The sequence below is a fragment of the Setaria viridis genome, chromosome 7 (genome assembly GCF_005286985.2).
Source record: "Setaria viridis chromosome 7, Setaria_viridis_v4.0, whole genome shotgun sequence".
In the NCBI taxonomy this organism is placed as follows: Eukaryota; Viridiplantae; Streptophyta; class Magnoliopsida; order Poales; family Poaceae; genus Setaria; species Setaria viridis.
The window spans coordinates 28401847-28428780 of NC_048269.2; the positions used below are offsets into that span (position 1 = coordinate 28401847).

At 49.6% G+C, this 26934-nt stretch overlaps 5 protein-coding genes across 7 annotated transcripts; 3 read left to right on the plus strand and 2 right to left on the minus strand.

Annotated features, from left to right (window-relative positions):
- Positions 1-61: 61 nt before the first annotated feature.
- Positions 62-2189, minus strand: LOC117864835 (xyloglucan endotransglucosylase protein 7). The gene is given in 5 exon segments (XM_072295345.1): positions 62-467; positions 1487-1680; positions 1827-1972; positions 1975-2007; positions 2114-2189. Coding segments are annotated over 5 exon segments (855 nt in total).
- A 912-nt stretch (positions 2190-3101) lies between these two features.
- On the plus strand, positions 3102-5709 carry LOC117862748 (uncharacterized). 3 transcript variants are annotated; one of them, XM_034746255.2, is made up of 9 exons: positions 3102-3418; positions 3516-3828; positions 3939-4082; positions 4195-4278; positions 4358-4398; positions 4516-4572; positions 4798-4866; positions 4939-5028; positions 5105-5709. In XM_034746255.2, the coding sequence occupies exons 3-9, from the start codon at positions 3982-3984 to the stop codon at positions 5149-5151; spliced, it is 489 nt and encodes a 162-aa protein (XP_034602146.1). In that variant the 5' UTR covers positions 3102-3418; positions 3516-3828; positions 3939-3981; the 3' UTR covers positions 5152-5709. The 3 variants fall into 3 exon arrangements, with proteins under 3 accessions (XP_034602146.1, XP_034602148.1, XP_034602147.1); XM_034746257.2 differs by having other exon boundaries at positions 3103-3418; positions 4528-4572; XM_034746256.2 differs by having other exon boundaries at positions 3105-3418; positions 4525-4572.
- Positions 5710-12844: 7135 nt separating this feature from the next.
- On the plus strand, positions 12845-14243 carry LOC117862551 (WRKY transcription factor WRKY51). The gene is made up of 3 exons (XM_034746043.2): positions 12845-13556; positions 13670-13795; positions 13889-14243. Exons 1-3 carry the CDS (start codon positions 12934-12936, stop codon positions 14094-14096), a joined length of 957 nt encoding a protein of 318 aa, XP_034601934.1. The 5' UTR covers positions 12845-12933; the 3' UTR covers positions 14097-14243.
- A 4593-nt stretch (positions 14244-18836) lies between these two features.
- Positions 18837-20480, plus strand: LOC117864431 (uncharacterized). Its single transcript, XM_034748537.2, has 2 exons — positions 18837-19489; positions 20055-20480. The coding sequence occupies exons 1-2, from the start codon at positions 19109-19111 to the stop codon at positions 20235-20237; spliced, it is 564 nt and encodes a 187-aa protein (XP_034604428.1). The 5' UTR covers positions 18837-19108; the 3' UTR covers positions 20238-20480.
- Positions 20481-20729: 249 nt separating this feature from the next.
- LOC117864430 (plant intracellular Ras-group-related LRR protein 1) lies at positions 20730-24878 on the minus strand. Its single transcript, XM_034748536.2, has 3 exons — positions 24450-24878; positions 23067-23295; positions 20730-21923 (listed from the first exon to the last, which is right to left on the minus strand). The coding sequence occupies exons 2-3, from the start codon at positions 23268-23270 to the stop codon at positions 21051-21053; spliced, it is 1077 nt and encodes a 358-aa protein (XP_034604427.1). The 5' UTR covers positions 23271-23295; positions 24450-24878; the 3' UTR covers positions 20730-21050.
- Positions 24879-26934: the final 2056 nt, after the last annotated feature.

Sequence of the window (26934 nt, forward strand, 5' to 3'; positions counted from 1 at the left end):
TTTTTCGACACGGTAACGTTACATCGGAACCACACGAACACACAAACAAATGGGCCGGCCATCAGCCGAGACGGTCGAGGTTGCACTCGGCCGGCGGGCCCTGACGGAACCGCCAGCGATCATCGCAGTAGTCGTAAATCATGTACTTCTCCCGCGCCCACGCGACGCCCTCGGGCCCCAGCTGCCGGCCCATCCACGCGCCGGCGTCGCCCGGGGACGACGATGCGTTCGGCGGGCAGCCGCCGCCGCCGCTCGCCGGCACGACGCACGCGCTGGACGCGTACCCGCCGTACGACGTGACGAACGGCGCCGCGGACCAGTTGGTCTTGACGCGCCCGCCCTCCGTCGCCCAGCTCTCGCCGTTCCACAGGCTCCCGTGCACCCTCATCGCCTGCCCGCTCAGGTACGGCACGCCGGCGGGCTCGTGGTTCCTGAACACGCGCACCGGCACGCCGTCCACCGACCAGCTGTCATCACAGCATTGCCGTTAAATTTATTTTGTACAAAAAAAAACAAGAGATGGTGAGATTTCGGAGATCTAACTCATTAATTCAATCTACCCAGATTTATGCATGAACGGACCAAATGATTCAGATTTGAATTTAATATAAGCTTATTATAAATAATAAGGTGAGATTTGATTCAGATGCTTGAAAAAGCAGCCATTTCGGCAGAATCTAGTATTTGACTTTTTATAGGGAAAATTACTCTTTGACATTTTTTTGTGCGGCTAACTTGACTTCTCATGTGCGTCTTCACGATTTTCCAGCTGTTTTTTAAAACTAACATGGGAAGAGAAAGGAACACGCATGTGCATGGCTCGTGCTTCGAAATATGCTAACTGAAGGTACTGAAACAATCCTGCACGTCGTCGCAATCATTTGGCTTTAATATCCAAGTAACCATCTCAAGATTGCCATCAACACATGTGTGTCAAGTAGTAAGTTGCAACTCATGCGCCGTTATCGAGGAACCAAACCGACAGTGAGGACATCGAAATAAGGGAGGAAAAAAATGAAGGTTCAGAAATTGCTTCTTTTTTTTAGATTTTCAGAAATGGTTTCTTTAGAGGTTCAGAAACGAAATTGCATTGCTCAATGTTTTGTGGGCCGAATGATGGCCGCATGACTGCGTTAATGGGCTGGAATTATGGGCCTTAATGCTACCTTCGGCTTAGTAGTATCGCCGAAATGGACTGGGCTGGGTTACTCTGGATCTATGTCATGGACCATTTGGGTTCTAATGGCGTGATTTTAGTTCCTTTTTCCGAATAACTCTCTCTCTCTCTCTCTCTCTCTCTCTCTCTCTCTCTCTCTCTCTCTCTCTCTCTCTCTCTCTCTCTCAATCACGTGCTCTTTTGTTCAACTCGTACTTAGGGGCAGGCAGAGTTACTATGAATTACTAAACGGCAAGTGGGTGTATCCATGCAAGATATGAGAATACAGCAATACCGAAAGTGTATATGTGTTCACGATTAGCGACGTACATGATGTTGTGTGGGTTCCAGAGGAGGGTGTAGTTGTGGAAGTCCGCGGTGGGATCAAACCAGAGGTAGAACTCCTGCTCCCGGTTGCCTCTTCCCTGCGCGAACACGTTGGTGTGCATCACGTACGGCTCCCCGCTCACGTTCCCCAGGAACTCGAAGTCGATCTCGTCGTGCGCGTCTCCTTCCGAAGTCAGCTTCGCAAAAGCAATTCACGAATCGAGAGACACCATAAGTTAACTTCGTCGAGCTAAACTTTGTAGAACAGAGCTCTCAACAGTCAACACATCATGCAATATTGCAATGCAGACATGTCGACTTTAATTTGTGTCTGCAGACTTACGTAGAAGGTGGCAACGGTGCCGGCCGACTCGCCCGGCACGAGCTTCATCTCCATGCTGAACTCCCCGAACAGGAACTGGTCCTTGGACTGGAACCCGGAGGCTCCGGAGCCGGAGGAGTTGTCGAGGGTCAGCGTCACCAGCTGCCGCCGCCGACGGCGGCGACCCTGACGTGGTCGTCCCCTCCCCCCCCCCCCCCCCCCCCCCCCCCCCCCCCCCCCCCCGCGCCCCAAACCCCATATCACGTCGAAATCCTCGTACAAGCTACCCGCAGCAGCGCTTGCATTACTCGAACATGACGCCAGGCATGCAACGAACACCACTGCTGCCGCTGCTGCTGCCAGGGCATTCAATGATCTCGGCATGGTCGTTGATTGTTCTCGGTAGTTTGATGCAGCGAGTGTGTATTTGGGTTGGGATGAACTGCAGTGTGCCTCCGCAGGTTCTGCTTTTGCACGATCGATCTGCTTTGAGAGGTGCACGTCGATTCGTGTTGAGTGCTCGAGTCACGCACGCGATGTGTCCAACGCGAGGAGGAAATTAAAGGTGGCAGTTGCGCGTAAGGAAGCTCCAAAATTTTTGATTTTGTGCATGATGTTTTTCCTTCGTTTTAAATTAATAAATTAATCGATTTGAATTTTGAAAAGAGCAAACTCATTTTGGCCTACAAGAACATGCATGGGCGCAGGGCTAGCTCTTACATCGTTGAATCGTTTGGCGTTGGTTGGCTTCTCATCTCGAAACATATCTCTGAAGTCTGAGTATCCTGTGTATCTCATTCTCATCGGCAGTTCGATGCCATGGTGGCTAGTTGGCCAGTTCGGCGTTGGTTGCAATCAGGATGGGGCCAGTGCAGCTGATCCATACTGGAAGTATGGTCACGGGACAGGTTCCTGTTATCAGATGAAGTTAAAACATCAGCAACCGCAGGCTCTGCTTTCGCTTTGGAGGTAGTTCCAAGTAGCCTAGGAAAATAAGCTGTCTACGCTTCAAATTCCTGAGCACAATTCAAGTACGCCACCTTTGCGTCCTGCCCAAACTCCAGAGTCGGCTCCGAAGTGCACTAGACAGCAGAAGGACAGGGAATACAAATAACGGAATTCCTAATCCTCCTAACAGGAAAAGAGAACGAAACAGTAGTTTCTGCAATTTGTAAACAATGCCTGCTTACGCGCGCGTCGTCGACAAGGACGGACGGGGGCCTCGTTTGATTTTTGGGCTTCAGTTGTGCTTTTGTTTGAAGGCCTACAAAAGTGTCCGTGGCTCCCTGTGAGCCCGTATGGAGCCCAATCCGGCCGCGCAAGCCCTGCGAGCCCGTACGGATCCCCCGCTGGCCAGCGCGCTCCGCCGCTCCACAACCCGAACATAACAGTCCCCTGATCCCCCCTCCCGGTCACGCCCAAATCCCCCGATCCCCAACCCAATCGCACCCTCGCACACCGACGGGAACGCGGAATCGAAGAGCGATGGCGTGCTCCGGCGACGGCGAACGGCACCTCCTGCAGTCCCTGGATTATCCCTGCACAGAGCGCCTCCGTCTCCGCCGGCTCCTCGCCTACCACCGGCGGCACATGTACGAGGAGGTCTACAATGCGTATGTTCTCCATGGAACCTCTCCTTGTTTTGATTTGCGTGTCCCTCGATCACCCGTTCGTAGGATTTATCGATCTGGTGGCCGATTAATCCCGTAGGATGAAGAAGAGGACGCGCTTGATCTTCGAGGTGAAGGACCTGGTGAAGCTTGTTAGGACAGGCCAGTGGCGGGTGGCCGCTCCTACGTCGTCGGCTTCGTTCCCTCCGACCCAATGAGCGACGAGGCCACACTACTCCTGCTGTTCCTCCAGGACCTCACGGCCCTCAGCGACTTCGCCGACGGCGTCACCATCATGGCGTGCTTGCTCTCCGACTGGTTCCTAAGCATCTACAAAGAGTCTCTGCTCACGGAGTACCCCTGCTTCGCTACCCTTGTTGCCGATGTCCTTTCCTGCGCTCAGACCATGCCAGGTACGGTCTATCTAAGATGTCCCTCTCCCTCGTGCATGAAGCTCCATCCAGGTACGACGATCAATCCATAACTGCAGCATCTTACTTCTCTCATCGCACTCCTTTTTCAGGGACTTCCTGAACTGGCAGCTCGTCAGGAACAAGGCGGCAGAGATGGTCGAGGAGATGGTCTACAAGACACCTGAGCTCAAGGACAGGCTGCATTTCCCGCGTGGCCGGCACAACCTGCACCATGTAGTGCCCATTCGGTCTAGGTACTTGCATCTTGCGTGCGCAAGCTTCTTCAAGTATAGTGGTGTACATGATCCTTTTCAGTCTCCAATACTAACTGCGACATGATCGGTCATGCGATCTAATCCTTGCTAGCTTTCATCGGGGGCGTCATATGAAGATTGCATGCCGCAAACAGTCAACCGATTACGCCCAATTCTATCTTCGGATGAAGAAGAGGTAAGGACACATATGAATTGAAACTCTCGTGCTACTTCTACATCAAAATTAACACTCACGGACCTGCACCCTTGTGCAGGTTGCCTTCTTCGACTCAAGCGGCGAGTCCTGATTGTTCAGGTAACAAAATGCTACTTGGCATCTCCAGATAGTATCACCTTTTATAGCATTATATGCGCACAATAAGAAGAATATGTTTAGCTCATCATAATATAGTTTTACTGATTACCGAACAAGCTTTTTCAGCAGCAGGTTCAGCAAGGATAAGGGGTGAACTGCAGATGGCACTACTTGGTAAGACGCCAGTTTGCCCTGTTTCTTACATAATTTTGTTTGCTTTCTAGTTTGCATGTTTATAATATGAAAAACATAGTATGATTTGGTACCATATTACCATAGAACACCATGTATGTTATCATTGCATTAGATCTCTCGTGCATGCAAACTAAGAAGAGCTCTCGTGTTTATATGAATCTGCATGCCATAAGCCAATAACTGTAAAATTCATGTATTCTTCAGAGAAAGCTTTGCAAGCTGGTGGGCGATCCGTGCTCGAGGGCCAAATCCCTGAATATTCATCCAATGAAGGTAATATAGTGTTCCCACAGTTCAAAACAAGCTACAGTTTCGGATCCTGACATTATTGTTGCATCTCTACAGGTTTCCCACTCATGAAGATGCTATCTAGACCCCCATTCTTGGTCAACTTCGTGGGCAGCCCAGTACATCAACCTGAACATTCATCAAAAGGTAACATGCATTGTGTTTTCTGCAGCTAAAATTGAACTGCGATATTTAGCTATCACACTTTGTTGCTTCCTTGCAGATACCTCTCAAAGTCCTGCGGCCGTGGCCTCTCAAGAAACTAATTAACAAAATTCCTAAGAAGAAGCTCTTGATGCAATACTTCTATGCTCTTCCTAAGGAGAAGCTTTTGGCATAAAATCTGGACTAGATTGAGGTCAAGATAGGATACGCCAAGACACCCATGTTCATAAATTCGTCATCACATGGGATGCTTCTTTTATACAGCCTTGATTATGATTCATCAACAGCAGAAGCACTAGCAACACTATTTTGACATTTTCTTATCGTGTATATGGTGGGAGAGGCTGAATTAGAGACGGCTGAGCTCTGAAAGATGATGCTTTGACAATGCAGATGAAAAGTGGTGTCGCCTGCGAGCTGATTCTCGAGGTTGGATTTGAGCCTGATGGTGTTGTAGGATCGAGTTAGCTGATGCCTGTTAGCATATGCTAGGCCAGGAGGCACAAGGGCATCATAGAGAGATCCAGCTATGTTCAGTATTGTAGTGAGGACTCACCTCAAGAGTAGGCTGTATAGTTATAGAATCATATAATGTATGGATAGATAGATTGTTGAAGCAGTTCTATTCCAATGTATAGTGTATCTACCAAATCATTCAATGTATGGATGTGTGACAAAAGAGATTATATTGTTCTGAAATAAAGATGGATGTTCGTAAAAAAAAATGGATTTGTCTGGATGTGCTCTAAAAATGAGATTCTCTCTCAATGGAAGGTTTTGAAATACAAGTCTGGATGTGATCTAAAAATGAGATTATCTCCCAATTGGAGGTTTTGAAATACAAGTCTGAACATCTGCGTTATGCGATGGCACACCTCGGCGACCTCCGAGGCGCTCGTTCCGTCTTGCCGAGCCGCTAGGTCCACATTGCGGTCCCCGCGGCGCACGCCTGCTAGGTTGCAACACAAGACGCTTCTCTCCGCCCGTCCGGTAGCGGGAAGCCGGCCGGGAACGCGACCTTACGCCTGAGGTCTACCCACCTCGGCAGCAGCGGCGCCGGGTCCAGCGACAGCGACTCGGTTTGGTCGCAGACATGATCACGCTTACATTGACCGCTATGGCTGCTTTGCCTTAGAACGCTGTCCCGGCCCGGCCGGAGAGCAGGTCCACCGGCGCGCGCAGCAGCTCGCGGTCGGCGTCGAACCGCGCCGCCGCGACGGCGTCCACCTCGTAGGTGAAGACCGTTAACCGCCCTGTGTCTCCCAGGAGCGGCCTCGCGGACCTCCCGCCTCTGCATTTTATCGCGTGGCGGAGCTCACGACGGCGTGCCGGGCTGCCGGCGTGTGGCAAGAGGCGGACGGCGGACCGACCACAAGGGTGGTCGGTAAATCAAATACCGTCCGGGGTGGACGTACCGTCCACCCCTAGGTGCTATATTAACCGCTGGATCGAACTTTAGCGGCCGAGATCGACGAGTATAATCGCAAAAAGGCCCGTTTCCACCTTCCTCGCTACCGCGCCGCCTGCATGCCGTCCGCGTCAGCGCACGCCGCGGCGATCTCGGCGTGTTCGTCGCGTGCCATGATCTCAGCTCACGGCGCGGCGATCTTGAAAGGTTCGTTCCGTGCTGTGCCTTGCCTCCAAGACCTCCAGGTCGGTTGCGGACCATGAATCCAAGACCTCCAAGATCACGCGCACGTTCTACTCTCTGGATGAATTGACCGCGTCGTGTCCTCGCTAGGGCGAGCCGGGGCACGCCGCGCATCATCAGTTCTGCTAACACTGAAACTGAAGCTGTAATTGACACTACTTCCTGTTTGTTGTTCAGAGCTTCAGATTTGCAGGCAGTGTCCGGCCGGGCTCTCAGGTTACTCAGAATGTGCAGCATATATGTCTCGGATCTGTTGTTGCCCCGTCTGTGCAGGAGAATGGTACTGCAAGCGTACCGTTGTTCTGAAATAGTCACATAAATGAACAGCAACGGTAGCAAATATTTCAAGGTTGCAGGTGGCTCCGAATGCACACGCTCGGCAAGGGCCGGTCGACGTGCATATCGGTTGGGATCCTTCTCCAGTTCCTAAACGCCGCCGCCAATTCCGTTGAGCACGAACTGCTGCGTACATCCGCGGGGACGCGCAGCCATTGAGCGGACAGCCTGCTTCTGCAACTAATGGCCCACCGTTCTCGCACGGCTCAAGGCTCGGTGCACGTCGCGCCGCATGCCGCCATGCCGGTCTACGGCGATGGCTAGTACCACGGCTCCGGACCTTCTGACGTGACCTGGCTTAGCGCCGCCCTCCGCGCCGCAGACGCCATTCTTGCCCGTACAACCTGTCGCTCGATGGGGGGCCGGGGGCTTCACGGGTCTCGTGCTCTACGCGTGTAGATCACCGTCTACGCCTATGCGGCGAGACGCGCACGTAATCGTTAGCCTGGCCGTGGCTGGTTGGCGGCTGCTGCAGCCAAAGGCCAAAGCTGATTGCACCTCTATCTGCCTTGCCAGTTTGGTGTAGCTCCTCTTGGCTCCGACTCCCTCTCCCTCTAACGCGGCACGGTTCATTGTCCCCTCACAAAACAAGAGGTGGTGGTGTGCCAAATTTCTTTACTCGCACGGCGAGCGAGCGAGCGAGCGGCGGAAGAAATAAATATCAGCGAGTTTCCGTATTTGTGAACTGGGCCTGTCAACTTATTTTGGGCCCAGGCCTGCTAATCTACCCCCTCGACACGGCGGGGCCCCGTCGGCTTCAGCGAAATACCACGATTATTGGGCCTGGTGCGGGTAAATACTACTAATAATCAGCCCAAAGAGAATAATAGCAACCTTTTTGGAACGTAATGGACGTCGGAGGTCGGACTCAGTCAGGCAGCACGCAGGCACTTGGACAGGGGAGTACAGGGCGCAACTATTCAACCGGGGGCTCACCTTATACAGATTTTTAGCACATGCAATTCCATCATGAATGTTTTCTTTTCAAAAAAAAATCTATCATGAAATTGCGCTACTGTTTTGGCGTGAAAAAGTGGGGCAGCACGCAGCAGAGTTCAGTTTGGGTTTCCTTTCTCCCGGGGACCAAGGCTTACTGATCCAGTCCGCGATCGGTGGCTCCTCCTCCTAGATGCGCATGCCTCTGGTCCATGGACGGATTCAGAGTGCAAGCGCTCACGCAGCCGCATCAAGCATCAGCACATCAGCCATGTCCTCGGAACGGGCAAACGAAGTCGCAAAACTCATCTCAACTTCTCAGCCTTGACCATACCGCTCTGGTGGCCGAGTGTCTTCGATCGAGCCGAGACGGAGGCAAAGCAAAACGAAGGGCTCGTCGTCGTTTGCCGAGAGATCTCGACGGCACGGGATGCGTACAACGGGAATCCGTGGCCGCAGAGAACAACCTACTGACTCGCCGCGTCAGTCAGCGCTCAAACAGTACCAGTGTACTCCACGAAGTTTGGTGACGTCGTCAGGAGTACCACGAAGTTTGGTGACGCATCACCTGGCCATCCGGGTTCACTGAACCGTGCGCAATGGGTAGCTTTTACCCGTTCAGTTCACGCACCTGATGTTGTAATAACAGCGTACGTACGTGGTTGACGACTAGATTTTTTTCTTCTTGTCTTCCTCACTCGGTTGCTGTGTGTGCCTCGGTCTCCGACTGGTTCGTTTGTCAACTCCGTGCGCGTCGCACCGGCCGCGCATGCATTGCTCTGCGACGGGCACGTGTTAGGTCCGGTCGCTTTTTTCTTACCGAGTTGTCGAGAGTACCTGGAGCGTCCGAGGGCGCAAGATGCACGCGACAACAACTGCTCCACTGGCCAAAACTGGTGAACCAAAACCTTTGCATTTGGTCCAATACATACACACCCGTATCTGCATCTCCTTTTTCTAGATGACCTGCAACCTTTTCATTCTAGCGCCAAAGACTTTATCGGCAACAAATCCTTTTTCCAAAACCCCGAACTTCCCCCCCCCCCCCCCCCCCCCCGGTATATTCTGAAGTTCTTCAAGATTGACCGACACACTGTGCTGATTTGGGACTCGTCACGGGTGTGCCAACCACGCATGAAAAAGCAGGAGCACGCAACGATCGACCCGTCCCTATCGTGCGGCAGTAAACGGGGAGGAACACACACGCGGTGCGCCCAGCGCCAACGCGTACGGGCGCGACCTCGCACACACAGCCGGGGGACCGGACCTAAAAAGTCGAAAGGCACGGACACCTCTGCTTGTGGCAGGAACAAACAAGTGGTTTGGTGCTCGCGCGAAGTCAACGGGAACCCGATGCCAAGTTGCCAACCGAACCCACGCACGCTTGCCTCGCCGCTGCCGGCGGCCTGGCTTTTCATGCCCGCGCTCACGCGCGGCTCGTGGCCGCGCGGCGCCGAAGCGTGACAACCGCCGCGAATCCAACCGATGGGTCGATTCGACCGATCATTCACCGGCGAGTTTGGGCAAATTTTGCCTGCCGACGGCGACAGGAACCGGCCGGTTGCTTCTTGTTGGGCCGGGAGCGAGAGCGAAGCTTCGGATTGGTTGGAGGGCAGCAGGGGGATCGTGCAGGGATTGACGGGGCTGAAGGCGCGATTAGGTTTGACCTGCCGGCGGATTGTTTTATCGCCGGTGCCCGATCGATGATTCTTCTTCCTGTACTATTTTTATGGGCGGGAGATGGAGTCAACTCTTGCGCGATCTTATCCTGCATTTTAGTATTACTCGGTTTGCAAGTCTTTAAACTCAATTTTCTGTCTGTAGTCGCGATGTTTTCCAATAAAACGGGGGGAGGAGACGCGTGGGAGCCGAGCGTGGAGTTGACATTCGATATGCTTGGTTGCCAACTTGCCCTGGCGGTTTTCGTCTTTCTTTGTATTGTACAGCTATTTACAGCATTAAGAATTCTAGTTCCTTTTTCTTTTTGTGGGGATTAAGAACTCTAATTCTGTGGCACTAGACATTACAAAACGTTTACACATGACAATATCTGTGTTCGACGTGGGCTCCATTCCGAAGCAGAATATCATATTGTCAGGTATTTTCCATGCTGTGAATATTCATTCCTCTGCTTTCCAAATTCATCTTCCGGATATACATGTACTCCAAATGGAGCTGACTTTATAGGATAAGCATGGACGCCACGGCTATTTACGTCTTTCTATTTGTTGACAGCTGTTGAAATGATTAGCAACTCTAAATCATGTGGCACTATAAAGACCCCCAATCTGTTCTCACATGTGAATATTAAGGTTGTGACATGGACCGCATTAACACAATCACAGAACTGATGTGGCCGAATATCAAATTCTCGTATTAATTTCCATTTTGTTGACATATTCATATGTATTTCAAATCCATGTGGTGCTGCCACGTTATCGCCTATCTATCGATTCTAAGGTCAGCTTTAATGGAGTTTTGTGAACATTAAATTTTATACCACATAATAATTTTGCTGACTTGGTTAGATTATTTATAAGAAAAATTTAATTAGATGTGAGAGAAGTTTTATCGCTTGACGCTTTGCTCCTACAATTACTGGTTCTCGATCCCTTGCCCGTTGCGCAGAAAGCCAAAGCAAAAGGCAATTCAGGCTCCGGCCCCAACGCCCCCGATTACTTCTTCAAACCGAGCAGCAAAGCGGACGTCCCCATCGGCCCTCGCGGGCCCACCACGCAACGGTCAAACGTGGAATCGGACGGATCAGCTCACCTCAGCCTCCGATCAGACGGTTCTTCGTTGTCCGGGCCCCCACAGCCTACGAGACCGACGCGCCTGGTACACCTGCCGTCGTCACCACTTGCACCCATGACTCTCTCTCTCTCTCTCGGTCTCACCCATTCCACGCTCTCTTCTTTCTAGAAAGACAGATGCTTTTTGCGAGGGAAAGTGAACTTGACGTCCTCGAAATTTGCTCGCCAGTTCATGCTTCATTTGTTTTGAAACGATAGGCGCGGAGCGATATCAGAAATTCAGAATCAAGATCTACGTCAAAGTTTGCTCGGAGAAAAAAAAAACTTCATCAATGTCAAAGAGCACCCAATCTCAAGGTAAAATGTTGACAACAATACATAAGATCATCGCCGGAGGAGAACGCACGGACTGATTTGAACACCACCACACCCTACATTCTGGTGCTGTAGTAGTATTATTCAGCTCAGGTTGTCCGGTTTATTTGTTTGGCTATTGAAGTCTTGTACTAAAAGTCTGAAACCATCATCAGAGACCACTACAACCACTCTGCCTATTTGCAGCATGGCATCATAATTTAAGGGATTTGGTGTGCCTCGCATAGTCGCATGGCCTCCTTTTGTTACTGCAACAGGTTTGTACTTTCAAGATCGGTCCACCAGCACCCCCTTATTTTTCTATTGCAACTTGTCAACTTTGTTGAGAAAAACTCTTCCCAAGGGGAACTTTTATTCTTGAAAAAACAATTGCAGGATCGCTCAAAGCCGTAGAAGCTCTGCTCCTACTTGCAGTTATTAATCCCAGATACGTGTAAACGCATTGCCTAGGTAGGAAGACAAGTTTAACTACTCATAATCTAGTGCATAAACCAAGCGCAGAGTCTTGCAATTCACCAAAAAGAAAAGAAACGGAAAATATTTTGTTTAGCCACTTGTCACAATAATACGAGCATTAATCTACTAGCACATAATTGTGTCGAAAATGATTCAACTCCTGATCACGCCAGATTTGCCAGCTCTCACAACAGTTCGTCAACGGGCTAAGAAAGTGTATTAAAAAGCAGGAGGGCACGAAAGTTCCCAAAGTAGGCGTGCAAATTCCTCTACCCCCAAATCATTAGAAAATTAAGGAGACAATATCTCCAAGGGATACAGCTAAAGTGAGAAATCGTGCTCCTTTTTATCATGCCCATTATTTTACTTATATTGGTTAAAATAATGGACGCGTCATTATGTTTGCCCAAACTCGCCCCTCTCCATAGTTGACTTCGAAGCCAAGACACATAGGCCTATTGTAGTATTTTCTCTTTCTCACTCTGTAATGCTGGGTATAAAGGCTTAGAAAACTGATTTCCCCTTATCTTCAAAGTCCACTATCTCGTGGCCAAGATGTCATCGTCATTCACACCCATATTGAGCATTTTACAAATGGACACCCCTGTTTTCTTTTTATTATTGAACAATCCGGGCAATGCTCAACAAGGTTAAAAAGGTGTATGTGTTTGTGTAGGAGAAATGTGTATGGCACGTACAAATGTGCAGGAGTTATGTGTATGGCACACAAATGCATAGGAGTCACTATTCAAATATCTAAAAAGTATATTATTCTATTGTTCTAGTTATTTTGAACCGTTATATTTTCTTCATATTTCATCATATTTAATTTTGAATATATACGATAAGTGAATCTTATTGATCTGAGTTACTTAGCTGACTGTAGAAACCATAGTTGTTCTCCAAATATTTACTTCAACAGCATAAAAGATTGCCATAACTATAGATAAACATTATTCCATCACATAAACACATAACAATGTCAGGTACCATTGAAAAATTTTATGTACGTTATACACGGCAAATGCGATTTCACCTATTTTAATGCTAACAGTCCATACTTCTATACATTGGAGGTGGCATGACCATCAAACCACCATTGTTTCTTCCCTGGGATCCAACAGTAGACTAACCGGTGACCACAGTCCTCAAAAGATTGTAAGAGAAGGTGACCGCATCCGAATTTTCAAGGAATCCAATGGGCTTTTACGAAAAGTGGCACCACCCATTGACTCGCATCTTCCCCTGCTCTCCTCCCTATTTCCACCTATAAAGCCGGGCCACTGCCTCCATCCTGACCTCCACCTCCCAACCCCAATCTCCCTGCGAGCCCCAAGCCAAGATCTGCGCGGCCAGTCCACCGGCGAAGCACCGGCTGCCATGGCCGTGGACCTCATGGGCTGCTACGCCCCGCGCCGCACCAACGACCAGCTCGCCATCCAGGAGGCGGCGGCGGCCGGCCTCCGCAGCCTGGAGCTCCTGGTCTCGTCCCTGTCCTCCCAGGCCGCCGCGCCGCAAAAGGCAGCTCAGCAGCTTCAGCATCAGCAGCAGCCGTTCGGCGAGATCGCCGACCAGGCCGTCTCCAAGTTCCGCAAGGTGATCTCCATCCTCGACCGCACCGGCCACGCCCGCTTCCGCCGCGGGCCCGTCGAGTCGCCGGCCCCGGTGGCCTCGGCGCCGGTGGTCGCCGCTCCTGCGGCTCCCCCGGCACCCTTGCCGCACGTGGCGCCCGTCAGCGTGGCGCAGCCGGCGCCGGCCCCGCAGCCGCAGAGCCTGACGCTGGACTTCACGAAGCCGAACCTGACCATGTCGGCCGCGACGTCCGTGACCTCGACGTCGTTCTTCTCCTCGGTGACCGCCGGCGAGGGGAGCGTCTCCAAGGGCCGGAGCCTGATGTCCGCCGGGAAGCCGCCGCTGTCCGGGCACAAGCGGAAGCCCTGCGCCGGCGCGCACTCCGAGGCCACCGCCAACGGCGGCAGCCGCTGCCACTGCTCCAAGAGAAGGTAACGCCGATATCCCCAGCACCTCAAACATAAATATCACTTCTCCTTTTAGCATCTTCCTCGGCTGGAAGCGGTTTTCTAACCATGGACTGGATATTTGGTTATTTTTGCAGGAAAAACCGTGTGAAGAGGACCATCAGAGTGCCGGCGATCAGCTCCAAGATCGCCGACATCCCGCCGGATGAGTACTCCTGGAGGAAGTACGGCCAGAAACCCATCAAGGGCTCCCCTTACCCACGGTAAATTCCTCTTCCTAAGCTACATCACTCTCGAGATTCACCACAAATCATTCTCGTTGAGCAAGGATCTGACGAATTCTATCCGTCTCCCAGGGGCTACTACAAGTGCAGCACCGTCCGCGGCTGCCCGGCGAGGAAGCACGTGGAGCGCGCGACCGACGACCCCGCGATGCTGGTGGTGACGTACGAGGGCGAGCACCGCCACACACCGGGAGCGGCGGGGCCGAGCCCCCTGGCAACCGCGTCGCCGGTGGCCGCCGCCGTAGCCGCTAGCGTCTCCGCCGGCAACGGCCATGCCTAAAGTCTGACTAGGATCAGTAGCTTCTTTTTCCCCCTTCTTTTTTTGAGCTGCTCCTCAATCTGATGTCCGTGTAAAAATGAAACAAGATTGTAGAAAAAGAGGGAGAGGACAACTTCGATGCCAGCAAAACTCATCATATCTCCGATCCGTCCTCGCTCACGCTTCCGTTATCTCCTGTTCTCTGAACATAGTCTACTAGTCTAGTCCGAAACGAAATTAGACGGGAATTGTTGCCTTCTGACCCAGCAGATCTGATTCAGGTGTATAGTAGCTGCGAATGCAATTTTTCTCTGTTCAGAATGACCGAACGAGATTGCAACCGTCATCGTCAGCGACATGAGAATCGTAGACATCGAAAACATCACCGCTTCCGACGGTAGCAACCATTCATTTCATCGTCCGGCAAGGGTGGTGGTCGCCGTAGTTAAACAGTTAACAACGACAGCGGGGCTCACCATTGACCCGATTAAATACTCTGCAGTGGTGCTGTTGCCCGGTGGTACAGCTCATCACGCCGCTGCCTCCGGAGGGGAATGCTCATTAAAAAAAACAAGCGGAAGCGCCAAGAAGTCATACGCAGCCGCTTAAACAAGCGCAATAATGGCGGGCTTTGTCCTTGCTGCCGCTGTGCAGAGGTCAAGCCTGGTGGGGGGTGGGCCGCACCACCAGTCTGTGGGTGCCTTTACTTTGGTATCCTCCCCGCGCTCGGTGGCCCCACCACGCCCATGTGGGGCCCGCGCGGAGGGATGGGGGAGATGGGCGCCTGGTCAAAGGTGACGGGTGAGGGGTCGCTTTCCCGGCTGGGGGCTGCCTGCGCCCCTAGTTGACCGCAGCGTATTTTCTGTCATCATTGGCGTAGCGCAGGAGTGTTTTCTTTCTCCTCTTTCCACCTCTGCCTTTGGCCTGGGATACTCCCTCCGATACCAAAATATCGCACCTCTCAGTCAAATTTTTTAAATTTGATCAAAATTTATAAAAAATGTACTACCATTCATTATATATAATAAGTATTATTAGATTGATCATGATTATATTTTACTAATAAATTTATTTGAAGATATAAATATTGATACTATTTTTTATATTTTTTAAGTTAAATTTAGAAACGTTTGACTCCTCGGAGCAAGACGTGGGCTTATTTTATTCTGAGACGGAGTAGATTGTTTTTGGCGCCGTGGGACCCGCGTCGCACTAGGGGGGAGGAGAAAGCTCAGAGCAGCCAATTTTCAACGCCTCGGGTTGCTCGCCCAGTCTGCCTCTTTTGTTGTTTCCGGAGGGGGGCCTGACCTCGCGCCCGATCCGTTGACCGAGCGAGGAAGTAGTGAGCCGTGCGAGGCCGCGAGATAATGCATCCGCACAAAGTCTTGCTTACCAGCCACGCATGTCTAATCTGCCCCCTGCTTTCCTTGATCTATAGTGTAGTATTTCATAGATTGCTGTGAGCTCAAGCAACACCACAGAAAAAAAAAACCAGCTAGTTAACCGACAAGTAGTATCCATCGTTCGAATTGCAACTGACAAGTAGGATCCATCGTTCGAATTACAGTCCCTTTTGAGTATGCTGTTCATCATGAGAAGATGATTACGGTTGCAAGGCAGGCGGGTATTGTTGCTAGTGGATTAGGACTTTTTATTCTTTTTGCGTAAAAAACAGGCTAAGCAGGGAACATTTGAAGGACGCGTTGTTTCCACACAAGGCGCGTAATTGTCACGGTCCGTCGTCCCCGTTTCCACCATTTGTTTAATCTTGCGAGTGCTCCTCTAGCATCGATGCGCTGCCAATAAGATCGCAAGTCATTTTAGGCAGCCTTCTAGTAGCATTACATATAAAGTTATAAACTAATCCACTCATGTTCCATTGGTGCTTTGCACACTAATTTACTTCTCCCACCTCCAACCTTTTTTAAATCCTTTCTTTAACGGTGGCAATAGACCTGCATATCAAATGGTAACCACAGGTCAAACGAAGCCAGAGTATATTATCACAAGTGCGGAGAAACTTTGCCTACATCCAGGCTGTAAAAGTAAAACCATTGCTGTTACTTTTATTTGAAGCTACTAGCGCGATCATGGCCGGTGGAGGAGGGGAGACTAGTGACTAGTGAGAGCTTGACACCTCCAACATTCTTTGCTTCTTCCCCGGCTTTCAGCCTAACCCACTGCTGAAACCCACGGATTTGTTTAGTCCCGGCAAATCCCCCGGCGAGCCGACGCCAATCCGTGCCTGATGGATCGATCGATCGGATCAAGCGATGCGGTGGGACCGTGGGAGATTTCAGATCTTCTCTTCCTCCTCGGTTCGGTCTGCCCGGGCGAGCTGAGCTGTCCAAGTGGACTTCCACTCCATACCATCATGGGCTCTGGTGTGACCTAAAGCTACCGCAGGACTGCGAGTGCCCATCTTTAAATAATGTGAGAAAATGCAGTGCAGTGCGGGCTTGACAACGTATCACATTATAATAAAAAAGTACACTAATAACAGTTAGGTTTGAATGATGCCACGTTGATCGATCGGGCAGGAGATTACTGTACCAGCACTGGTACAACGATTCCTATTGTTTGCTCGCGATTGTTCTGGCCTGTCTCTGGTCACTGCCTTTTCTTTTCTTCCTTCGCGCGTGCAGTGGCCGTGCGGTGAGCCACTGTGAACTGAAGCAGCAGCGGCCAGTGGCTGAGCTGACATGTGATCTGTGCGTGGCACCCCATCTTCTGGTCCTCGGTCGCATCGGTGTTGTGGTTTATGTGCTCACGGCCGCACCACGACTTTAGCTTTGAGCACTACTCCCTCCGTTTGGGAAAGTTAAACTATTTTATATTTTATTAAAATTCTAAAGAGAATTATAAAAGTTTATGATACCGAATAGATATACTATGAAAATATGTTTAATGAAAAAATTAATAGTACATATGATGAATGTTAATACTTTATTGTATAAATTTGATCAAAATTGAAATACTTTGACTCTCAAGAAAGTTGGAATGACTTAATTTGGGACTGGCTATATTATTTAAAAATAAAAACGAGGCTGGCTATAGGCTATAGCTAGTGGGGACGGGAATTGTTGAAAGGTAGTCAGGTGGATGCAAGTAGAAAAAGAATATTTGAATTTTTTTTTGTGGTCGTCTCGTCTCAATTACGGGTAAGCTCCTTCCCCACCGCAAGGCTTGATTGTCTGGCGCTAGTTTAGCCCTGGTGCTAATTGTCTAGCGCCACATGATTTGACTAATCACGATTGCCTTTGGTGCCTAGCGGTGAAGACCGAAGACCTGGTACTTCCTCCATTTCAAATTTTATATCATTTTAACTTTCTAAGTTTATAAATATTATTATGTATCTAGACGACTATAATCCCGTTTGGTAGGCGCTTCTCAAAGTGCTTCTCCACCGGCTTTTGGTAAAGCTCTACCAAAGGGGCAATTTCAAAACGGCTTCACCACCAAAGCTGGGGAGAAGCCGCAAAACGGCTTACACTAGAGAGGAGAAGTCGAAAAAAGTGGCTTCACCGGCTTCTCCTCTCTCTCCAAGTATCCAGTAATCATAAAATTACCTATATTGCCATTGAGAAGCCCTTTAACCAAACGTTTCGCAAAACGGCTTCAGCTCCACTAGAAAAGCCACTCCACCAAAGAAGTCGAAGCTAAAGCCGTTTTGTGAGAAGCCGAAGCTCTACCAAATAGGACCTATATCTAGATGCATAATAATATAATGAACCCAAAACCTAAAAAGACCTGTAATTTGGAATTGGATGAAGGGAGTATCTGCCAAGAGACCTGTTCGTTGATTTCCATACCTGAATAATGCCGGAATAGGGCGCGGACAAGTGGACCAAATGGAGGCCGGATTTTCTTTTCCTGCTTGGAAAGGTTTTTATACTCGTGATTGGTTCGGATCATGAAGGATGTATTGGCATCATTGGGAGGGGAGGGGTCATCAGGCGACAACTCGCAGACGGTGGTGCCCCCACCTCGCGGCAACTTGCATGTTCTTTAGCGTCCGCTTGCATTGCCATGTTGTTTTCGGGGGGATTCGGATTCCCCCGTAGTATTGGTTTGGTGTGTTTGGGGTCAAACAGCACCGGTCGTAATGTGTGTATGAGGCCAAACTGTTGAATTGACGATTGGGCGCCGGCGAGCATGTGGGTTCTTGACTTGCTCTGCCAGGAAGGCAGGAACGTTTGGTTTTCTGACTAAAGCGTCCGTGCAAGAGGCGGTTAACGAGATGGAGATCGAACGGCGAAGAGATTCTGAGTCCGCTGTTAGCCGCCTGGTCAACAAGGTTGCCGTTGCAACTGGTTGTTTTAGTAGAGGACAAAAAATGTTTTAAAAGAAGAGAAGAAATGCTCGTAGGAAATACGACAGAACGTATTCCATTTCCGCATTTCGCCCGCTCGAAACAGAAAATATTATCGCTTCCGGGTCTCTCTCTCGCGCAGCACCCGCAAAGAAGGCCCGCACTGACAGTCCCGTGGAGTAGGCCTGCGCCGCCGTCGGCCTACAAACCTCATGGGCTGGGCCTAACCGTTGCTAGGCCTTTGGTCCCCCTGACTCAAAAGATACATCATGGACCCGTTGCTGGGCCTAACTCAAAAATCATCCTCTCGGTGGCCCACCAGCTCGTTGCTTCGAATGCAGAATGCATGCCGACATGTACATCTCCCCGTCTGCTGCTGCCTTCAGATATTCAGATCAGTTATCAAACTGACTAATGAGGCTTTAAACGAAACCGGCCTCATTCCTTATTCAACATTTTTCACTCGAAAAACCTCCAAATTCAACCTCGTGAGAAACACACGGTGTCATAAATCTTGCTCAACAGCACCCCGTCCTTCCATCGTTACATCACGCCTTGGCTATATAACATTCTAAGATCTTTTTTCCTTAGGCAAACAAAATTAGGAAACTAGAGCACGAATCCTAAAGCAGATCTAACAGCTGGAAATTCTGCAACCGAGAGAAACTAACTGTACAGGGCTGAAGGGGGTATTAGCAACAGGAAGCCCAAGTTGAGAGGCATGCTGAGCCTCCTCCCCCTTCGCCTGCCATCCCCGGTAGCCGCCACAGCCCCGACCACCGCCTTCCTCCTCCCGGCGCTCACCAGGGTCTCCCTCCGCCGAACCCCGCCGAGATCCAATATGAGCGCGTCCGCCGCCGCGCCGGACTCTGCGGCTTCGAACCCTGCTACCACCGCCGCCGCCGGCGAGGAAGGCGGGAAGGAGGCGGTGGACGTGCTGGTCCAGTACGTCGTGCTGCGGCGCGACCTGGCGGACGCGTGGCCGATGGGGAGCGTGGTGGCGCAGGGGTGCCACGCCGCAGTGGCCGCCGTGTGGGCGCACCGCGACCACCCGGACACCGCCGCCTACTGCGCGCCCGACAACCTCGACCGGATGCACAAGGCATGTTCGACGGTTTGCCTCACACCAACTCCACCGTCTTGCTTGTGCATCTCGCTTGTGTCGACCGTTGGCCTTAGAATTCCGCATTGGGTCTGGCTTATTGCTCGTTTGGGAGAGCCATGGCCATCATTTGCTACTAACATTAGTTTCATGATCCCCTTCTTAAGTAGTCCGGAGTACATATTAGATGCGTAACATTAATTGCTACTACATGAGTAACATTAACGAGACAAGTGTATTATACAAGGTTTTGTTATTCCTCTTTGATACTTGGTAGTTGCTCACATGAATGGATGCCTCTGAGCATGGGCGGGTCCATAAAAATTGAGCCACCGATGTCACAAAGCAATACTCTTACCAGAACCATGAATTATCCATTAAGGATTTTGTGAATTATCTCCTGCATAGCAATGTTGTTACAAGGCATTTGCCAAGCATCACTGATGTAACATGACATAAATACTTGTACTTTGGATCCGCTCTGCCTCTCAGTCCATGCTCATGTAACAATGGTTGACCCTTGAATTTAATAAAAAATTTATTTCGAGTGTCACTTTTTGTATAGGTAACATTGGAGGTGAAAGGAGAGACACAGCTGAAGAACTTGGCTGAGAAGCTGCAAGCAGCTGGTGTCCGGCATAAGCTGTGGATAGAACAACCCGAGAACATCCCAACATGCATAGCCACAGCCCCCTGCCCAAAGTCCCAGATTTCTTCATTCTTCAAGAAGCTCAAGCTATGCAAATGAGCTGAGCACCTCTTGTTTTTCATCCTCTTACTGCCACCAGAGAGATTCATCAAAGGTTTGGAAGTTGCCAATGTACCGATTGTACTTATCCCAGCAATTCATTGAGTTGGGTAAAATGATGATGTATTTGTAGAGAGATGACATTTGTCTTCAATTATTTTAGGCCGTTTTCAAATTAACATGAATCAAGTCTTGTAGCTAATATGTTTCAGCTAATGAAGTACATTCGTGCATTTAGAATAAGTAGATATCATGCAGTCGTTAGTCGGCATGAAGAATTGAAAGTGGTTGGTCAGACTCAGACAGTATAAGCAATGCTGCTCTGTTTACTGCTGCCTGTACTGTCTTTTAAGTCTTAACAGTGGGATGAGCTGCTTGGCACAGCCAGTGTGCAGTATCACCTGCAATGGTACCCTATAAATTTTGATTCATTTCAAATAATTTGCCTGGCCAGGCTAATAGAGAAGTGCTGAAGCTTCACGATTTAGGTCATTGCTCGAAAATACTGCTTGCATAAGCATTAGTGCCCAAGTAGCCGAAAAAAATTACAAGAAATAGGAAAATTGGACACCCTTGATTCTTATGTACATCAATGCCCTATCCCACACTACTACTACTACTACTACAACAACAACACTATACACACTTTATGTATATGTATCTCCTCAAAACATATACATCTGCAGTAGCAACAGCATCAGCTCACGCTACACACGAAGCAGCAAGCAAGAAAGCAGGCTATATGGAGTGAGCACACTGCACACGTGTATACTAGCAAGGCAGCTAGCTGGACCACTGCCTAGTGCCTACTAATTAATGCTTGGTCGAGTTCCTCCGCGGCGAGAAGATCCGGCGGGGCGACAGCATGCTGAGGAACCCCGGCGACGCGATGCCGCCGCCGTTGAGCGACCGGTAATCCGACATGAGGAGTCCCTCGGCGTTGCCGTGCACCTTGGTGGCGCGGCCGGGCGTCATCATCCCCGCCGTGAAGGTGCCGTACTTGACGAGCTTGGGCACCCAGCTCCTCTTCTTCCTCCTGTCCTTGTCCGTCCCGTTCATCCGCGCGCTGAGGTATGCGCGCATGGCGTCGAGGCTCTGCTCGACGACGTCCATGGGTGGACACACCAGCGGGTTCCCGACGGCGCTGAACCGGGCGAGCTTGGTGAGGCATCCCATGGAGTCCGGGAGCGCGGAGATGGAGTTGTAGCTGACATCCAGCTCCCGGAGCGAGACAAGGAGGCCGATCCCGTAGGGGAGCTCGCGCAGGTACTGGAAGTTCTGGCTCACGTTGAGGGTCTCGAGGCTGCCCAGGTTCTCGAGCCCGTCGGGGAGGGAGCGGAGGCAGTTGAGGCGGGCGTCCAGCGACCGGAGCGCCGTCATGTGGTCGGTGGACGAGGGGAGGTAGGCGAGCTTGTTGGAGTTGACGGAGAGGCGGCGGAGGCTGTGGAGCTCGAACCCGAGCGTGTCCGGCAGCCGCGTCAGCTGGTTGAAGTTGGCGTTGAGCTCCTCCAGAGCGCGGCACTCCTCGATGGTGGCGGGCAGGTCCTGGAGGAGGTTGCCGGAGACGTTGAGGACCTTGAGCTTTGAGAGGCAGCCGATGGAGTTGGGCAGCGACTTGAGCTGGTTGGACCGCACGTCCAGCACCACCACGTTCAGAAGCCTCGCGATTATGGACTCCGGAATCCTCTGCAGGGTTTTTTTATGTGAAAACGTAATTATTAGATGTCATAAGGTTATGAGATAGGACTAGTCTGTTTGTTGGAAGTTTGGCATATTCCATCAACCAAATAACTGCGAGCACTGAACATATAGTAGTATATTTTCTTCTGATGATCGAGAACCCTACAATTGTATTTGTAAACAATACCTTGCATGTTTGTATTTGTAAGCAATACCGTGCATTTTTTCCTCGGAAGAAGCAAATAAACGCTACTCGGCAAGTCGGCATATCCTAGAAGAGGGCAGCAGGATTTTGTGTTGCCGTCAAGAAATTGACTTATGCAGTGGCATGATCCGTATGGCATCGGGTACACAATTAACTTTTGTTCTTCCTTTTTTAATGTTAAAAGTCAACTTCCAGAGGCATGTACCGTACTTGAAAATAGCAAGTTGCCCTTGGATACTTTTCCCCTGCACTGCAAGTACCATTTTGTACTCCAGGTAAAGATTGGCTTGCGCTTTTTATTCACATCATAGCCCAACGAAAAACTGAAAGATGTTCTTGTTCTTCAGCTATGCCGTACAACCTTTAGGGACTTTTATCTACTACTTCCTGTTCCAAACTATAGGTCGTTTTGATTTTCCAAATACATAGATATTATTATGCATCTAGATATAGTGTAGGTCTAGATGCATAATAATAACTATGAATCTAGAAAAGTCAAAATAACCTACAATTTGGAACGAAGCAAGTACCTCCTAAGACAGGGTTAACAGTACTTAGACATCGAGTCACCACGCATATATGATATATTCATATATCCACGATGACATGCAAGAAGCCAAAGCCAAGCCCCAAAGCAATAACAAGATATTATGAGATGATGACCAGGCAGACCAGCTAAGCGCCTTATATATTAATAACATGCTATGCTTATCTCACAGGTTTGCATGCAGTAAACTTATCGCAGCGATAGAATGGTACGCGACGCCATCCAAAAGATAAGTTCTTTGCTAGTTATCTATTCAAGACGAACAAATGAGGAACCAGGACGATCGATCGTTCTAGATGAGGAAAAAACAACAAAAGTAAAATGACAAGGAACACATGCATCATGAAAAGCTACTAACACACACAAGAAGCAAGAATTTCTAATAAAAAACCCTCACCTGTAGGTTGTTGTTGGAGAGATCCAAGGTGGTGATGTTGCCAAGAGGCATGCTGAGATGCGGGATGGTGTCCATGGACATGCCGCTCATGTCCAGCTTCTTCGGCTCCCTGTGCTTCTCGTCGTGCTCGGCATGTCCAACTCCAAACCCAACACCATGGACATGATGTCCTCCATGTCTCCTCTTCTCCCCCATGTCCCTCATGTTCCCTAGCTGGCTAGGTCCACTTCTGAAAGATATCAAATATGGAAGAGAGCAAGAAATAAAATGGTGCCATCAGTAAAGGCTCGAGAGAGGAGAAGAGACAAACAGACAGGTATAATTGACACCATGGATGTACGTGCGCCTAAGATGTATGCAACTAAATGAGATTGGGACATGTGTGACACCCATACGAACAAGAAAACACACTAGGTACGGTGGGCGCCGGTATTGATTGGATGTTACAGTCAGGAATGCTATGTCTATGAAAGGAGATGGTTTGGTGGGAGAGGAGGAGCTATACTGCTATAGTAGAGGCACAAGTTGGACAAACGAGAGGACTGTGTGGAAAGCTCTTGCTAGAAAAGGATGTTTTCTTCTTCTTCTTTTAACTGTAGTGTTTCTTGCTCTAGGGTCTATGCATATGCAACTTAAGATGAACAGCTGCGGAAAACGCTATCATTATCATAGTTCTTAGTTCCAGAAAATATCAAGCTTTATATTCTCGAGATGAGCTGGCCACTAACAAGAAGAACGGAATCAAGACTTAGATAATAGTCGCTATACCCCTACATCACCAAATAGAGCGTTGAAACCAAGAGCTAGCAGAGAACATCTAACTGAACAAGGACACCACCACCCATTTAAAAACTAAACGAACTAGCACACCAGCAGGAAGTTAGTGTATGAATGAACAAATTAAAAAGAAGCTAGGCATTCACGAACTAGCCCTTGTTACTGAACCAAATATTCAGTGCCTAGCTAAATCAATAGGACATCAATGCATGGTAAGCGCCAATGGAGCAAGAGAAAAGTTAAAAGAAGCTAAGGAGGACGTCGCAATAAGTTGGTAGCGACTAGCAAGACGTGCAAGGTCACTGCATGCACCGGCGACAAATTTGCAACAAGAAAAAACACCATATCCTAGAAGCAGGCTACAGCGACTAGTAAACCCAGATCAGTCCTCTCGCTGATCTTTTCAACCAGCGCAGGGACAACATCACAACAAGAGGAGTGAATTGATGAGAAGAGAGAAGAAACTGGAGCGCAGAAAGAAAACAAGCGGCCGAAAACATAGCAAAACCAAGAAGAGAAAGTGCTTATTAAAAACAAGAACACAGCGTAGCAGCTGCACGATGTAATCCATCAGCAGACCTAATCTAGGTGAGTAAGAGACCTCACCTCTGAACTCCGAAGTGTTCTGCTCAGAAACTTGTTGGCAGCAGCTGCAGGAGGTAGCTGAGAAGAGAGGCTGCGGGCAAGGCAAGGCGAGGAGGAAGAAACTGACCCCGGAGCAAAGCGAGAGGCTCTGATATATAGCGAGGGCCGGGAGAGAGGAGAGGGGGAGGGCAAAGAACGAGAGAGACGGCGAGGTGAGGCAACCGCTGGAGGAGAGGGAGGGAGAGGGAGAGCTGACCCCGCGACGTTCGGCTTTCCACACGGTACAGTGTGCAGGTACTCCTCCAGCTGGCAGGAAGATTTTATAAGCTTCACCAGTAACAGAAGCCTGCCTACGCGCTCCAGAGACCGGCCGCCACGGTACTTCCGTACGTACCCACCCGTATCACTTGCCCACTGGGGCCGTGGGGGCGGCTGCGGCCGGGTTAATTTGGTCAGGTCAAATGACCGCATGGGATGGCTGGCAGGGAAAAATGTGGAAGGGGGGCGACGAGAGCAGACGGCGGACCACCAGTATGGTTGCGGCTGTATATATAACTACTCTATCAGCCGTTCGTTGAGATGTGTGGAAATTCAACGCTTCTGGCCGCTGGGGGGGGGGGGGGGGGGGGGGGGGGGGGGGGGTGAGGGGGATGGGCGCAGAAGATAGTAGGATACAACTATTCGGAGCGTCTAAATTAAAGCGGAGGTGCATGTAGATGTAGTCGGAGCGATTCTTTTTGTAATAGTTCGTTTTCTGCATGTTTTGTAAAAAAGAATGCGCACAGCCTCAACGATCGACATTTTCAAATTTCACGTGGCACATGTCAACAATTCTTTAGAAATGATTTCAATATTTTTTTACCAGAAAGAAAAAAAAATAAACAATTCTCTATTTGGGCATGTGTGTATATACGGGCACGGCAGCACAATGGATTAGAAATGCTAGCGAGACACATATGAAACTCGTTTCCGACGGTTCATTAGGGGGAAAAAAATGGAAGCAAGAGATAAGATTCTGATTTGCATTGGTAGTTTCAGTGCAGTTTCCTCTTCGTATACGTAATAAATTAGTTTTCTGTAGATTTGAAAGCAACGAACAACTAACAACATTTTGCGATCCCTACAGAAGAGGTAATACGTGTCAAGAAACGATTAAAAAATAATTAGTATTTTCGCGGGGAAGAGAGTTTCCCAATTTGGGCACTTACATGGGGATGACAGCACAATGGATGCGGAAAAGACTTGAGCGCAAATCAAAGAGATGGATGCGGTGGACATGATTTGAAAACCCACCTAGGGTTTGATCCCTCGTGGACAGGTGTACAACCTCTTCTGCTAACCAAACAGATAATTTAGTACGTCTTGGTATAATTTCAGGGACAGCGAAAAAGCTCTTCTAGGGTAACAGGCAAGTTTTGTCAAGAAAATAGTTCAAAAAATAAATAGAGTATTTTAGTTGGGGAAGAGTGTTTTCCAATTTGGGCACTTTAGAGGGCACGACAACACAACAGATTAGAAATGACAAGAAAGACGCGAGCCAAATAAAAAAAAAGGATGAAGTGGACATGGTTTGAAAACCTCGCAGTAAAAATCAAGGGGACTAATTAATGCATTGGCGCTCAGATAAATAATCTACGTGTCTAATTCCCATACGATCGAGAAGTTAGATTTGGGAGTCCTCGCGAAACTTCTAACTCGCTCGTTTGGTTTGCTAAAATTTCAAAGGATTCAAGACGCATTCCCCTCCTCGACCACACAAACGAGATGCCACAACGGCGACAATGATCCGTCGGTGAATGCCGGCGACACCGTTGTGGCGCCCAACGGAAGTTCTTGGCCAGTTGAAGACCGTTTTTGCTCTTCCCGATGGTCTCCATTTACAAGAACCTATTCACATGTGCTGGTCGACGGAGTAGTTTTGTCCGGATCTACCTGTTGGAGCATCAGCCCGTGCAGTTTCTGAATTTTTTTTACCAGGCACAGGTGTGTGTGCAATCATGCATGCGGATTTTTGCAGGCCTAATAAAGCCACGAGTAGACTTTCTGATTTGTTTGGAGTTTTTTAAGTCACCTGTGCACATACGTGTAAAGGAGCAACGGCGATACGGCAAGCGGCGGCGACGTGGCAGCAGTCAGTGGAGGATGCTGCATGCGGTCTCGCGTTTCCGAAGCCAGCAGAGGGAGGCTTTCAGTTTCAGCAATCAGCTGTTAACCAACGTGTGTGGCACTGCCAAAAAACAAAATAAAAATAAAAATATGGTGACCCGATCTCTCACGTTAAGCAAGGGAATACAGTACACCAGGACAGTACTCTTCAACTACTCAAAGGTTGGGTCCTGCGAGCTACAGCACCTGTCCTAGATCGACTAGGAGCTTGTAGCTGCTTGCAGAGCCTATAGCTAGCTTATAACATTAGCCTTTTAGCCGGTTACGTTGAGGGTTATCTTTCGAACAGTGCAGGTAATTAACGATGGATGTTTCAGTCTAAACAGACACGGCACACCAC

Excerpts from the sequence above, each read along its gene's own strand:
- LOC117862551 (XM_034746043.2), top strand. The coding sequence starts at position 12,934 with ATGGCCGTGGACCTCATGGGCTGCTACGCCCCGCGCCGCACCAACGAC. Across the intron at positions 13,557-13,669 it reads TGCCACTGCTCCAAGAGAAG|GAAAAACCGTGTGAAGAGGA; the intron begins GTAACGCCGATA and ends TTATTTTTGCAG. Across the intron at positions 13,796-13,888 it reads AAGGGCTCCCCTTACCCACG|GGGCTACTACAAGTGCAGCA; the intron begins GTAAATTCCTCT and ends TCCGTCTCCCAG.
- LOC117862748 (XM_034746255.2), top strand. The coding sequence starts at position 3,982 with ATGGTCGAGGAGATGGTCTACAAGACACCTGAGCTCAAGGACAGGCTG. Across the intron at positions 4,279-4,357 it reads TATCTTCGGATGAAGAAGAG|GTTGCCTTCTTCGACTCAAG; the intron begins GTAAGGACACAT and ends ACCCTTGTGCAG. Across the intron at positions 5,029-5,104 it reads ACCTGAACATTCATCAAAAG|ATACCTCTCAAAGTCCTGCG; the intron begins GTAACATGCATT and ends GCTTCCTTGCAG.
- LOC117864431 (XM_034748537.2), top strand. The coding sequence starts at position 19,109 with ATGCTGAGCCTCCTCCCCCTTCGCCTGCCATCCCCGGTAGCCGCCACA. Across the intron at positions 19,490-20,054 it reads ACCTCGACCGGATGCACAAG|GTAACATTGGAGGTGAAAGG; the intron begins GCATGTTCGACG and ends CTTTTTGTATAG.
- LOC117864430 (XM_034748536.2), bottom strand. The coding sequence starts at position 23,270 with ATGAGGGACATGGGGGAGAAGAGGAGACATGGAGGACATCATGTCCAT. Across the intron at positions 21,924-23,066 it reads TCTCCAACAACAACCTACAG|AGGATTCCGGAGTCCATAAT; the intron begins GTGAGGGTTTTT and ends AAAACCCTGCAG.